Source organism: Schistocerca piceifrons, chromosome X (assembly GCF_021461385.2).
Source record: "Schistocerca piceifrons isolate TAMUIC-IGC-003096 chromosome X, iqSchPice1.1, whole genome shotgun sequence".
Classification (NCBI taxonomy): domain Eukaryota; kingdom Metazoa; phylum Arthropoda; class Insecta; order Orthoptera; family Acrididae; genus Schistocerca; species Schistocerca piceifrons.
This window is the reverse complement of record NC_060149.1, coordinates 554,199,200-554,215,063: the sequence shown is the minus strand read 5'-3', so window position 1 is coordinate 554,215,063 and position 15,864 is coordinate 554,199,200. Positions and strand designations below refer to the sequence as shown.

The 15,864-nt window shown below is 42.5% G+C and overlaps 1 protein-coding gene across 1 annotated transcript in view; it reads right to left on the bottom strand.

Annotated features, from left to right (window-relative positions):
* Positions 1-15,864, bottom strand: part of LOC124721908 (oxygen-dependent coproporphyrinogen-III oxidase) — a 92,806-nt gene that overhangs the window by 16,837 nt on the left and 60,105 nt on the right. The window contains exon 6 of the mRNA XM_047247061.1: positions 6,042-6,161. Coding sequence (XP_047103017.1) covers positions 6,042-6,161 — 120 coding nt within the window. The remainder of the gene's footprint in view (positions 1-6,041; positions 6,162-15,864) is intronic.

The window sequence follows — 15,864 nt, the reverse complement described above, 5'->3', positions numbered from 1 at the left end:
GCTCCTACCAGATAAAATGGTACTCTCTCATTGGAGGTGGTGTGTGCCAAAACCCCCATGAAGGAGAAAAAGGGGTGGAGTGGAAGTAGTTGGATTACTGTGACCAATTCAACATAAGTAAGTGGCCTGCCTGGAGGTAGGTAAACATTTAAAATGGTAATCGCTGAGTTCGTTTGTGCTCACACCATTATTGCCTCCAGCGAGGTACAAAGGGGACTCCATTCACCGGAGACATCTGTATGAACCAAAGTACAGGCCCCTCCAGATGGCCTCTCAGGACCAGCATGGTTCCCACAGAATGCACAATACCCACAGAGCATTGGAGAATAGTCATCAGTTAAGTACATTTCTTGGAGATGGTTGGTTTGGGGAAGGAGACCAGACTGCGTGGTCATCGGTCTCATCGGATTAGGGAAGGATGGGGAAGGAAGTCGGCCGTGCCCTTTCAGAGGAACCATCCCGGCATTTGCCTGGACTGATTTAGGGAAATCACGGAAAACTGAAATCAGGATGGCCGGACGTGGGATTGAACCGTCGTCCTCCCGAATGCGAGTCCAGTGTCTAACCACTGCGCCACCTCGCTCGGTATTTCTTGGAGAGCAATGCAGACCACAGAAGAGGAAGGATAAGGTTCTGTAGTTCTGGTAGGTGACAGTAGTACTCATTACAATCACAATGAGACTGGGAGCCAGGTTAGCTGTGAATGGGCCAGGAGGACCGGCCAGACTGCATTACCACTGCCTGTCACCAGTGAGGATGGAACCAAACACACAAACATTGGCTCAGAACCCGACTGCATGGTGGGATCTGGTGCCTCTGAGGGCACTGGAGGAGCCTTCTTCTTCTTCTTCTTCCTCCTCCTCCTTTTTGTAACCTTTGTTGGGCAAGATTCATTCAAGGGAACGACCACACTGAGCATGGGGCAGAGGAAGAGCGGACAGCACTGGGACCCACAGGCCATGTCTTCTTCTACCATTCTTCCATTATTTGGCATCGTGTCTCCATTTCGGACATTTCTCGGGAGAGGAATTCCAAGAGGGAGCCGAGACACCAGTGGACGCCAAAGAAGGATAATGCTTTTCCAGCTGGGTGTGGAATGTGGTTTTGTGGAATCCACAGGAGAGGAGGATAGTGGGGGGCCTAATTTGGGAAAAATAGAGGGAGGGGAGCGATTGTTGTAACATTGGCATAATTGACTGTCATATCCACAAGATGTAGGCATTCATATTTCTTCTGTGCTTCAGTATACGACAGATGGCCAGTAAATTTGTATTCCTGGATCTTCTGTCCTTTCTTGAAAGGTGGTCAAACTGGCAAACGTGGCAGGTGATGTTTCACACAATTGACATACAAAGGTTGATGTTCATAACGACTATTTTCATGGAGTGATCGTCCACAACACACACATTTTGGGTCCGCTGTGCAGTGAGATGAAATATACCCAAGGCATGAACATCTGAAGCACCTCATAGATGGTGGAACATTGGGTTTCACACCTAACCTGCACACCATGATCTTAACTTTCTCCGGGAGGACATTCCTTTCAAAGGCTAAGACAAAGGTGCCTGTGCGCATACAATTATCCTTGGGCAATTTTTGTAGAAGGCTAGTATAATGTATGCCTCACAGAGCTCCTCATCTGTTTGGAGTGTAAGGTCTCTGTGGAAGAAGATTCCTTGTACTGTGTACAAAATTTTGTGTGGGGCAATGATCACAGGTATGTCAGACGATCACATGCCTGGAGAGCAGTAGATTGGGCAGCAGAGGAAGTTTTAATTAATAACAAACCATTCTGCATTTTACCTAGAGACCCCACTTCCTTACACTTGTCTTCAATATTTTTGGCAAAAAATAATGGTTTCATTGCATTAAAGGTATCCCCCTCAGTCCTAGTACATGCCAAGTATTGGGGGAAGTGATTCGCATGCAGATATTTGGCTTGTCCCTCTTCCCTCAGTGTAGCCACGGAAGAAAACATTGTGGGGTTATGTCTCTCTGCATTATAATAATCTTTCCCTTGCAGCCACCAATGGAAGAAAGTTTAATTTGCTTCAGGTGCGAATCTTCCACCATGGTACCACCACTCTGAATGGGGACTCTCACCATAGGTTCCACTCAGCCACAGCACCCAGTACCCATGCGCCAGCCATGACGGCCACATACTCTGTGGCTTGCATTGGTAGTTTTAGCTCAGGAACCTATTGGGGGTCCCTGTGTGATCAGAGAGTTACCACCGTGTATGTACTTGATAACACTCCCCCTCCCCTAGAGAATGGCTACTGTGCAGAGTTTTGGGCACAGTACCTTTGCAAGAAAGGAATGGTGCAAGAGAGAAAAGGTAAAAAGAGAAAAAAATGGTATATACGCTGTACTAGGTGACCTACCCTGCACAAGCTGCACTTCTGTAACAATTGGAAAAGGACTAGCAAGTCAGGCCCAACAAAGGGATCATATAGTTAAGAATGAAAAAGTGTAGACTGTCAGAAGGGAAGAAAGTGAGTGTCCAAAATCACAAATCAGATCCAATCACTATCGGACCATGCAGGCCATCCAATGGAAAGTCAGAGAGGAAAATAGAATGGTAGAAAGATAGACCTGCAGCACAGAAAGGGAAGTACTGCTGTGAGACCTGAGGCACCATGATGGCAAAGCATGTACTCACAAAAGATATGCGAGTCGACTGGGGGGAACTATGCATTGATGCCAGCACAGTCAGGTTCAAGAATGGAGAATGTGACAGCTATGAAAAATCTTGTCAAATGAGGTTCATCATCAGAGTGGAAAGGCTTGAAGTTCCTGACTGGTTTCAGCTTTTACATGCAGGTCATTTTCAAGCAGATATTGCACTGTTGTGAAGCAGTGTCAAATGATGTTGCTTCACAACAGCACAATATCCACCTGGAAATGGTCTGGATGTGAAGGACAAAACAAGTCATGGACTTTAATAAAGTATCTATAAGCAACAGAAGTAGCCTTCCATTAACTGTATATGCAACTATGGGGTAACAGCACTCTCCAAGCATAGACACACTAATAAATAAATATGCATTACATATTCTGATTTTATGGCATGTTCTACATACATGATGATACCCTCAAGAAGATTCTATGGGACAAAAAGTATATTTAATGCAATTCAATCATGTGTTTGGATATTTTGTAATTGTTGACATGAAGAATGACATTCTAACATCAAATCTGTGTTCTGTTTGGAAAATCAGCATTGGAAACAATTACTGCATCCAGAAAGCAGTCAACTGAGCCAGTAGAGGATGCTTCATCACCACAACTGTAGGAAGCACAACAAGAGAAAGCCAACGCAAAAATTAATTGCTTTGTTGTTCTCATTTGAATAGGAGAGTCTGTTACAAATTTGTTTTCTAAGGTACCAAAGTTTAGCAGCAACATTATCTTCAAATAGTAAAGCAATATCATAAGGCACAACAGAATTAGGTGCATTTTGGTGATTTAGTAACTGGCTTCTCCTCCACAGCAATGCTCATGATGACACACACCAGTGTCAGGCTAGTTTTGGCAAAAAGAAGATGAGAATTTTCTTATTTCTTACAATGAATAGTGACCAAAAAAAATTAAGTCCCTTGTGGATACAAATGTGAAACAAAATTATTGGTGGCACTAAGCAGCATAACTTCACAAAACTTAAAAAACAATTTCCGTTGAAGGAAAGACAGAAGGAAGGAAGATTATGGGTAATGTGCTGTCATCACCGAGGTCATTAGAGATGCTGCAGTAACTCGGAATGTGTGAACGATGGGGAAGGAAATCAGCTGTGCTTTTTCGAAGGAACCATCTGGGCATTTGCTTGGAGTACTTCTGGGAAATCACTGAAAACTTAAAGGTGGATGGCTGAAGAGGATTTGAATCGTCGTCGTCCTGAATACGAGTCCAATGCGCTAACCACTGCGCTATCTCACTTGGCGATTTCCATCAATGAGTGAGATGTTGCAATAAATGTGTTAACTCCAGTTGACAGTATTCTGCAAATGATGCGATATTGTAAATGTTCTGTGAAATTAAAACTACCAAACTGAATAATTGTCCTTATGTTCTGGTTTACCCTCATACACTGCCTGACAAAAAAGGGTGAAGCACCCAGAGGACATTGTCATATGTCAATGTAATTTCATACATGTACACACCACTGGTAGTTATGTAAATAGTTAAGAATTACAACTCTCAGTGATGGTCCATCAGCCGCCAGAATAAATTACAGTTATTTGTGTGTGAGAGGCAGTGTTATGGCCTCCTGACAGATTTTTAAAGGGATCTCATTGTGGATCTCAATTTGGGAGGAGGAGGAGGAGGGGGGGGGGGGGGGGGGGAGAGGCCAAATTATGCAATTTGCAGATTTGTGGGACATTCAGATGTGACAGTGGCTCAATGTTGGACTGCATGAGAACAAGAAAGGAGAGACACTAATTGTCAAGGTTCTGGTTGAACATGTCTGACCACCACAAGGGAGGGCCACTGTGTTGTGCCTGCCCTCCCACAGTGATCCCTTCACATCTGCACCTCTGTCCAAGAAAATGTAATGGACTCCCTGCAAAATTCTGTCATCCAGCACCATTGGTTGAGACTAACAGCAGCCAAACTAGGAACTTACCGCCCCTTTTTTGTAGCCGGCCATTAACAGCGAAACACAAAAAATGGCTGCATTTGGAGCGGTGGTATGACCAAGAAGCACTGACTGCTGATGAATGGTGTCACATTACTGTCAACAATGAATCACAGTCCCGCAATAATCTAGATGACACAGCTCTGAAATAATCTAGATGACCACTGTCGGTGAGTATGGTGGTGACCTGGGTAGGGGTCTCAGACTTTTAATGTTTTGGAAAGGCATAGCTGCGTTGTTTCTGCTATCATGCTGTGGAGGGCCATTGAGTATGACTTCAGGTCATAGCTGTTACTGATTGAGGGTACTCCGATGGCACATCGGTACATCACAGACAACCTGTGTCCTCATTTTACCTTTCATGAGACAGCATTGTGGTTCATATTTTCAATAGGACATGTTCATCCACATATGGCATGTGTCTTTATGAGCTGTCTGTGTACTGTTTAGGTACTCCTGTGGCCAGCAAGATTCCCAGATTTGACCCTGACAGAACCCGTGTGAGATCAGTTCACACATCAATTCCAAATCAGTGCCTATATCCAGGGCATCAACGACCAGTTACAACAGTTGTGGGACAGCTTGCCTTGGTAGAAAATACAATGTCTTTATGATATCCTACCTAATAAAACCAGTGCATGCATCCAGGCTACATGGGATGCAACATCACACTCAGAAGTGGGCTCATACTATCAAGTTCTTTGTAAATTTGATAAATTTTGTAATCACATAAATAAAATCACATACTCCTGAAGTTTCATTTTGTTTCCTCCTCCTCCTCTTATGGGTGCTACACTTATTTTGTCTGGTTGTGAACATATGTCTGAACATAATGTTTCGTATTATGTATGGTACACAAATGGACATGCAAGATATTACGGCACTACAGACAGACGTAGCTGACAGGCCTAGAATTCCTATCATTCTTTTCATAATGATTTATGGCAAATTTCAGTTAATTTTTTTCAATAGTGAGCGATGCTGCAGTGAAACAGCGAAACTAGGGCACTACATAACCACATCATGAAACTATAATACCTCCACGATATTCAATTTCTTATGGGTATCACAACATAATGTACTTTCAACACCCATTCTTTCAATTAGTCTGTGTTGTTAATAGGCATTATATTCAGCATGATGCAACTTTAATACTAAAATTTAGGGTTATATGCAGATAGTACCAGGATGCTATGTGAGTCACAGTCTCATTTCTGAGCACATTTTGAACAGGTTATTTTCACTGACTTCATAATATGGACACAAACATTCAAAAAATTCATCGCAGCTGCGGACCCTATCACATTGAAAATTATACAAACACTAAAATCATTTCTTATAAGTAACTGATTTACCGGACCTATTGTTATTGTGATAATTTATATATCTCTCATAAGACTCTTACCAAGTGGAATATATGATGGGATTACAGCATCAGCACATGTTTCAACAAATTTGAAAGCTTGATCTTGTGATGGTTGATCTAAGTCATCAAAGAAAATACCTCCGATTCCTCTTCTTTCACCTGTGTAAGGAAACGGTTCAAATTTAATTGTCATTTACATGATCAGCATGTGATGTACATAGAGTAACACTGAAATATCCACAGTGAACATTAGTTTTTCCATTACCTGAATTTTATACGTTCATGTGGTTACTAATAATTGGGCAAAGGTTAGCAAAGTTGATATTTACTACCAACAAAAGGCCAGCAGAACTGTCATAGTTTGCAAATGTACTAACCCTCTGTTAATTTGATGAAAACTGGTAAGTAACAATTGTATGTGGCCAAAAGCAAAAACAGCATTAAGTGAAGCAAAACCTAGATGTCTGGTTCACCTTTTTAGTTTACGAGACTACAGGAGGCTAGAAACAGTTTTAAAATGGAAGCATGGTCCTGGATAGATGTTTGAACTGAAGAGACAGATGCCATATCATTATATAAGATATTGATGTACTGATCTAACACAATAATATCGATTAAATACAATGGTAGCACTTCTTATTTTGTGCATGATAAACACACCAATAAATGAACAATAAAATTGTATACAATGGGTTTCACACAAAGGGAGGAACATAAGACTCAAAGAATGGCTCTGGACCATCTATAGCAGTACAACAAGGAAGGCTGTACATTTCTGTATTGTATCACCACCTGGATAGAAAATCTGGAGCTGCCATTTTGAGTCTCAGATCACACACTAAATCCAAAGTTTATAAAAAGATTCTACACATGTCCACGCTCAATGTCCAACAGCATGAAGGTACATTGCACAACTTCTTTTTCATAATGGCCAGAAACCAATTTGCTGCCACAGTCAGTAATTACAATAATTGAATAATAGCTAATGCCTCTTGATACACAAGATTACACAATATGGAACATAATTTCATGAAGAGACTTGAATTCAGACAAACTCTAGCTGAATGGCTTCAGTACCTGGCTGGAATACCACCACTTCCTATTCTTATTTTCTTTTTCCCTGGCCTTTACCCTGTATCTATACAGGGTCGGCATGTTAATTTATGGATTTTTTAGTGACAGTGGGCAAGATGCCCTTCCTGTCACTACACCACCACCATCTGAAGAGAAACTGCTGTGATCAAGGAAAGAAAGAATGAAAATGGTGGAAAAAAGACCCTGCTGTGGCCATGAACTGCAACCACAACAGTGACATGGACTGAAGTCAAGGGAGAGTTTATTTAAAACATCCATGGAACTTGCATCATCTGTTAAAAACAAGGTTGCAACTATGAAGGACCAATATTACCCTTTCTCTGGGATAGAAAAGAGAAACTGAAATGTTGCATCTTGACAACAATGAGGACTCACCAACTAAGAAATATCTTAAGAGGCTGAGATCAGAAGTGGGCAAATCAATGCTTAATCATGCAGTATGGGGCTACACAGAAGAAAACAACATTTAATGTTATTGTGAAGACCACACTGTTAAACATTTGTTTCCTTGGCAATGATGTCCAGCCTTCTGCAGGGTAGAGGACATTCATTAAGCAGCAAAAAATGCACTAAGAGGTAGCCAAGTTTTGGGCTAAAATGATATAATCTGTTTATCTGTGTTCAACCTGTATATGAGTGCTCCAAGGGGAGGAAAAAATGTATGAGATGGTCACTAGGACTAGAACTTACAACCTCTGAGCATGCATGCCACAAATGAAATTTTGTTGAAAAACAAAAGGAAGTGAAGTAAGAATTAGGCAACATATGGGAAAAAACTTGTCTTTCATATATGCTGGCAGATTTATAGAAACCATCTAAACTGGAAATTACATGGAGTTGATGGAAAGTACATACATAAAAAAAGTTTTGCATCACCTCAGTTCTTAAGAGTTCCGGAACCTGTACAGAAAACTGCAAAAGAGATCAACATAAAAACCTGTCCTTTTTATTGCTTACGAAAACCACACATTGCATGTTGTACCATCATACAGCAAGACCTTCAGAGGTGGTGGTCCAGATTGCTGTACACACCGGTACCTCTAACACCCAGTAGCACATTCTCTTGCATTGATGCATGCCTGTATTCATTGTAGCATACTATCCTCAATTTCATCAAGGCAGTTTTGGTCCAGATTGTCCCACTTCTAAATGGCAATTTGGCGTAGATCCCCCATAGTGGTTGGTGGGTCACGTTGTCCATGAACAGCCCTTTTCAATCTATCCCAGGCATGCTCAATAGGGTTCATGTCTGCACAACATGCCATCCACTCTAGTTGAGCGATGTCGTTATCCTGAAGGAAGTCATTTACACGATGTGCACGATGGGGCGCGAATTGTCATCCATGAAGACTAATGTCTAACCAATATGCTGCCGATATGGTTGCACAATTGGTCAGAGGATGACATTCACGTATAGTACAGCAATTACGGCACCTTCCATGACCACCAGCGGCGTATGTCGGCCCCACATAATGCCACTCCAAAACAGTAGGGAACCTCTACCTTGCTGCACTCGCTGGACAGTGTGTCTAAGATGTTCAGCCTGACCGGGTTGCCTCCACACACATCTCCGACGATTGTCTGGTTGAAGGCATATGCGACTCTCATCGGTGAAGACAACATGACGCCAATCCTGAGCATGTTGTTGGGCCCATCTGTATTGCACTACAAAGATGGACCTCGCCATGGACGTCGGGAGTGAAGCTACGCATCATGCAGCCTATTGCGCACAGTTTGAGTTATAACATGATATCCTGTGGCTGCACGAAAAGCATTATTCAACATGGTGGCGTTGTTGTCAGGGTTCCTCCGAGCCATAATCAGTAGTTAGTGGTCATCCACTGCAGTAGTAGCCCTTGGGTGGCCTGAGCGAGACGTGTCATTGACAGTTCCTGTCTCTCTGTGTCCCATCCATGTCCGAACAACATCGCTTTGGAATACTCCGAGACACCTGGACACTTCCCTTGTTGAGAGCCCTTCCTGGCACAAAGTAACAATGCGGACGCGATCAAACCATGGTACTAACCATCTAGGCATGGTTGAATTACAGACAACATGAGCCGTTTACCTCCTTCCTGGTGGGATGACTGGAACTGATCGACTGTCGGACCCCCTCCGTCTAATAAGTGCTGCTCATGCATGGTTGTTTACATCTTTGGGTGGGTTTAGAGACATCGCAGAACAGTCATAAGGACTGTGTCTGTGATACAATATCCACAGTCAACGCCTATCTTCAGAAGTTCTGGGAACCGGGGTGGTACAAATCTTTTTTTGGTATTTGTATATTAGTAATATTTTCTCTGCGAATCAAATTTGTTGTTTTGCCTGTAAGTCACTAAGAGAAATGAAGAATATGGGAAATTTTTTGCTACCCTGATGCTGTTTCTTATCCAATGACTTTAGGATTACAAGCAGCTCTGCACTAAATACTTCATACTTTTCCACCATGTGTGGCTGCTTCCCAGCCTCAGCAAGGAGACTGGCAGAGGAACAAGTCTTAAACACCACAGTGGCCAGTGTAATTCCTCGGAGGTGCATCAAACCTAATATATTTAGATAGGCTGGTCTAACAGAACTGTACACTATGCATTCCTAAACAAGTTGCAACAACTTTATAAAACTGCAGCAGGCAGGCTAGTCCTCATGAATTATATCTAAAACATTTTAATTTATCCAAAGCTTCTGTGAACTGTGCTTTCTGATCCGTAAGTCATGATAAGCAGTTAAGTTTAACATCCAATGTAAGACTCATCAATTTCAGTGGTTCTTTAAAATTTATAATGGTGTCATTCACCATCATTTCAGACAAATTAAAAACAGAATGAATGTGGTTAAAAGAGAACATTCAGATTTATCACTATGGGGGAAAATCTTATCTGAGGCTTCTAATCATCAGTTTCCACCGACCTGATGTTGTTGTAAATCTGGGCGAATAGCAGGAATGAAGGAGCTATAGAAGTAAAGGACAATGGGCAGGGTTCTCTTGCTATGGATAAATATAGGCATAATAATTATTATTCATAGTCGAGATAATCCACCAGAAAAGCGTTATTTTGATGTACCACATTCTCTTGTTCAGAGTGGTCAAATATGATACCACAGACCCAATACTTATGAAGATTATGGGGAAAAGAGCCTCCTGGTGCAATTTTTCGTATCTTAAAATAAATTCCATCATAACCTCCATAATTGAGAGGTGCTGTGACTACTGATTTCAGTTCATTAGCTGCTGTCACACGAGGGGCCATTCGGAACAATATTCCTGCAGCAGGGTTAAGATCACGTGTGCCTCTGGCCAGGTTACTACTGACACCACAACACTGCTTAGAATGGCTACTCCGGTGTTATTAAAGAGTTAACTGGGAAGTGGAATGTCAGATTGTTGTCTTCAGTGATGAGAGTAGGTTCTGCCTGCAAGCAAGTGATGGATGTACATGTGTATGGTGCTGACCTGATCAGCTGTCTATTCCGTAGTGTATTTACCCATGATGCACAGGTCCCATCCCAGGCTTCATTGTGTGTGTGTGTGTGAGAGAGAGAGAGAGAGAGAGAGAGAGAGAGAGAGAGAGAGAGAGAGAGAGAGAGAGAGTGAGGGGGGGGGGGGGCGGCAACACATCAATTACAAATTGACACATTTGGTGTTTCTGCAAGGTGCACTACATTGCACAAACTCTTATCCAAGGGCTACTGCCCTTTCTTCAACAGGATGGCGAGGCAATTTTTCAGCAAGACAGCACACTTCCCCATACGGCAGCTGTGATGCAACATACACTGTGTTGTGTACAACAACTGCTCTGCTCAGCAAGATCACCAGACCTGTTACCAATTTAAGTTGCATGGGACACAATGGAGCAGGAACTTACTTTTTCTCCGGGCCTGCAATAACCATTGCCGAACTGCAACAACAGGTGCAAGATGCTTGGGACAGTCTATCACAGGCTGTGACTTAGCACATTTATAATCATTTGCAAGTGACAATAATTGCGTGCATTGCTGCCAAGGTGGTTGCAGGGACGAGAGGGGCATCCTTTACTGTAACTTATGTCTCATATGGTCTGATCTTTCTCTTGTCAGTAGAATGACCTAGTCCTTGAGAGTGTTGCATTTGTTTCTTCTGTTGGTCTAAAAAGTTGTAAACCAGAGTTCAAAACATATTGTTTTTGTCATCACAAAAGCAAAGATTGATTTCAGCTGTGTGCGAAAACATGTCTTAGAACTTCCTCTATATCTTCAGGGAGTTGCTCTGCTTTTGGTGCAACATAAGGGTCCAGTCATTTCTCACAAATAAATAATACTCATACCAATGCAAGGTAATTAGTTTGACAGCCAAATAAGTGAATGTAGGTTTGATGAGGGTACATTATAATGTTGATGAAATCATCCAGGCATTTGCCTTAAATTATTTAGGGAGATTACAGAAAATCTCAATTAGACTGAATGCAGCATCTCAAATACAATTCCAATGTTTTCCTACTGTTTCACCTTGCTGAATGTCTGCTCTCAATCTGGTCAGTCAGTCACAGTAGCCTTTCCTTTATTTGTTATGTGTAAGCTAAGCACACATTTTAGGTGCAGAAAGGTCAATATCTTCTCTTACGTAGACTGATGGTTCATTTCAGGGTTATAATCATGCACCCATTTTTCATCAGTCGTTATTACTGTATACAAGAAGATTGGTGTTTAATGTCCCAGCTACGACAAAGTCATTAAAGATGAAGCACGAGTTCAAACTGGACAGAATGGGACAGGAAATCAGCTGTGGCCTTTTCAAAGGAACTCTCTTAGGATTTTCCTTAAAGGATTTTGGGAAACCATTGTAAACCTTGATTCCAGAATGAAATTTTCACTCTGAGGCAGTGTGTGTGCTGTCTTGATGTCTTCTGACAGATTAAAACTGTGCGCCAGACTGGAACTCGAACCAGGCCTTTTGTGGCAATCCTCTTACAACTGAGCTACCCAAGCATAACACAGGACTCCACCCTAACAGAATCAATTCTACTTGTGGTTCTCTTCTACTTTCCAAATTTCACAGAAGCTTTCCTGCATACTCTGCTGGATTTTCACCCATGGAAGAATGGGGACTGCAAAGAAAGGTTTAGCCAAAACCTCCCACACCCCTAGGCTTTCTTTACCATTGAAACACTCCAATAACCACTGTCAGGTATTGTCTCCAGTCATTCCGTTATCATCATTATTTATTCTACCTCCGTGTCGTTCACATTGGTACAATGACATGCCCCTGTACCTCAATGTGCCAAATACCAATCTCTGACAAGTACCATACCACAACTCCTGTCTTTAATGTGGCATTTATCCATGGCCATTTGTTGTGTGTTGCTGTAATCTGTCCATGCGACCAATTAGGAACCTTGACACAATGAGTAAGGTGGCCACAGCTCAGAAAAGTTGATGACGATTATGATTATCTGTTAAAGGGACTAAACTTCTGGGTCATCAGTCCTTCCATTTCATGAAAGAAACACACAAAAAGGTAAAAAAGTGAAAAAAGTGGGGACTTGGATGCTCCAACTATATAAGCAGGTCAAAGAGTTTAAAAAGGGCTCGACAGTAGTGGTAACACGACAGGTAAAAGAAAATAGAGATAACCCAGGCAGTATCTTGCACAAGAGGATCTAAGGGCACAACAAGGTGATGGGGGAAGAAAACAACCTGCAGTCACATGGGGAGTACCCATCACAGGGGAGGCTCCCCTACACAACAGCCCTTAACACTGTCAGTGGAGGAGTATTATAGTTTTGTGTAAAATCCACTCTCCCTCAGTAAATTCAATACTTTGGTAGTGGCTGCCTCATCATCCATATGTATCTGATGTAGTGAGGTAGACAAGCTGAGAGTGTGCCACAGACCAGCCAGGGTGTACTCAACTAGAACATGCACTATCATCAGTAGACTACCACAGCTGCAGTGAGGGGGATCCTCCCGACACAGAAGGAACTCGTGGGTGAATCTCATGTGGTTAATGCGTAGTTGGCACAACACAATGGCATCTTTCCAAGAGGCCTAGAAAGATGTATGCCACACCTTAGTGGACCTTTTAATTGCCCTCAACTTGTTCTGGCTTGTAGTCGCCTGCCATTCCAATTCCCACAGCTTCAAAATATTGAGTTGAAATAGTAATTTTAAGTTAGTGCCAGGTATTCCAACATCAAACTGATCTACTGTAGTTGCATCTTTAGCAAGATGGTCAGCGAGTTCATATCATGGAATGCCCATGTGACTCTGTGTCAAGATGAAGGTCACTCTCTTTCCAGAGCTGTAGATATCAACCAGTAGGTCCTGTATGTTGAAGACCAAACGATTCTTGGGATTGCACAAGGATATGCCTCTTAAGCAGCTCATCGAGTTGCTGCATATCAGAAAGTTCTTCATGGCCAGGGATTTGACATACCGCAAACCTGAGATATAACAACCAACTCTGCAGTGTCTACTCTGCAGGCACTCAGCAGACAATGCTTTTTGTGTCCCCTTGCATGCGCAAAAGCACAACCAACCCTATCATTGACTTTTGATTAGTCTGAATAGATGCATACCAAATTAAAATAATCGTGGAGGAGCGAATGAAACAGGTGTCATAGAAGGGAGGGGTCAGCATCCTTCTTGGGGCCACAAAAGAGGTCCTTCCATATCACAGGACAGGGTATGGATCATGGGGCTTGTTTAGGTGGTGCTCTAGGAACACAGCATAAAGGAGGCTGTTGGAGGACCTTCAGTAGAGTATTAAGTCTGATTCCAGCTGGTCTACCCAGTTTATGGCACTGTGCAAAGAGACTGAACTGTTTGTTGTGGAACAGAGTTGAATGACATGGGTGAGTAGGCATCGGACAGAATGTGACTGTGTAATTTGCCAGAATCTGCTGTCGTCTAACCTGCAGAGTGGGACACCAGCTTCTGCCAAGAGGCTGTCAACAGGGCTCGTACGGAAGGTCTCCATTGCCAACCGCATGCCAGTGTGGTGAAAAGGGTCCAGCAAGCTCAGTACAGACTGTGCTATTGACCCATAGGTAGCACATCCATAGTCAAAGCGTGATAAAATCAGTGCTTTGTAAAATCCCAGAAGAACTATGCGGCCCATGTTCCAAAAGCAGTTACTAACAAAAAGGAGAGCACTTAGCTTCTTCATGCAAGTTGCCTTGAACTGTCAGACATGTGGCAGCCCAGTTAGCTTGTTGTTAAACAAAATAACTAAGAACTGAAAAGTTTCAACAACTTCAAGTAACAAGTCACCAAGATAAATTTCCGGGTGCGGGTGCACAGTTCAGAGTCAGCAAAATTGCACAACTCGCGATTTTGCAAGACAAAACTGAGAGCCGTGACTCAGGGCCCAGTCACATATTCTTCAGACAGACCCTTGAAATTGGCATTCAACAGTGCACAGTGATGCAGAGGCATAATACAGCCAAATATCATCCACAACAGAGACGGAGAGACTGTGGGTCCCACTGCATTTATAATATCACTGATGGTGATAGCAAACAGCATTATGCTCAGAACTAATCCCTGAGTGGCTCCAGTTTGTATATATCGATTGCTGAGAGTTGAACTTCTCAGATCCTAAAAAGTAGGAGAGAGAGAGAACTCTGGATAAAAATGGGTAAACTGCCCAGAAAACTCACTCATGCAGTGCAGATATGATCTGATGTTGCCAGGTGGCGTTGTATGCCTTCTGTAAGTCAAAGAACATAGCAGTCAGATGTTGGTGCTGTGCAAAAGCATTGCGCACTGCAGATTCCAGACAAGCCAGATGATCTGTGGTGGACCGGAAAGCCCAAAAGCCACTTAGGAATTGTGATATATACCCTCTGACTTGAAGGCACCAACAAGGACAGTGGTTGACCATTCATTCAAATAGCTTACATAGCCCACTCATCAGAGAGATTGGATGGTAGTTAGTTAAGATACATGGTTCCTTTCTCAGTTTCAGGACAAGAATAACAATACCTTCCTGCCATTGAGACAGAAATTCTCCTTCTCAGCAAATACAGTAGAGTATTAAGTCTTTAAGCTTTTTAAGCCCAAGGAAATGTTTCATGCTGTTGGCACGAAGATGTCTCAGCATATGGTTACGGATTTTGTCGTGTCTAGGGGCCTTATCTCAACACTCTGACAAAGCACTGCAAACCTCCCAGCCAATAAAAGGGGTGTTCTATGACAGAGAGCTCTGTGCATTGAAGGATAGCAGGTGGTGCTAACTAAAGTGTTCCCAGGTCAGGAAATGAGGATGTTAATGACTTCAGCGAAGTATAATTTTCCTCCTGGATTCAAGCCCAGCACTTTAATTACTGCACCACCAACCTCATTTGAAAGGAGCAGTCTATTGATATGTGGCCCTAGAGGGTCTTCTGCTCCCATGTCTCATCTGAGTGCCCTATCAGGCACATATCTAGTGGTCCTCCCATTTAATTCAAAAGTCATATTAGGCAATGTGGTCTGTTGCTTGGTTTTGGCAATTAGCTAGCCACTGCAAGTCTGATTGTGAAGAAGCCATGGTCAACTACTGATTCCATGAGGGATGGTAAGCTCCCTATCATGTACACATGGCACAGCAAATCAAAGATCTTTTAATGGCATGATTGCTTATGAGACAGAATACCACACGTCTTTGCCACTCACTACTATTTGCTGTTCAAACTATCTAGTATGGAGTGTTCTGCCATTAGCAACCTGTCTGCTGTCACTGGGCATTAGCAAACAGATACATATAAACAAGCCATTGAATGACACACATATTGTGATACTACTTTATTGC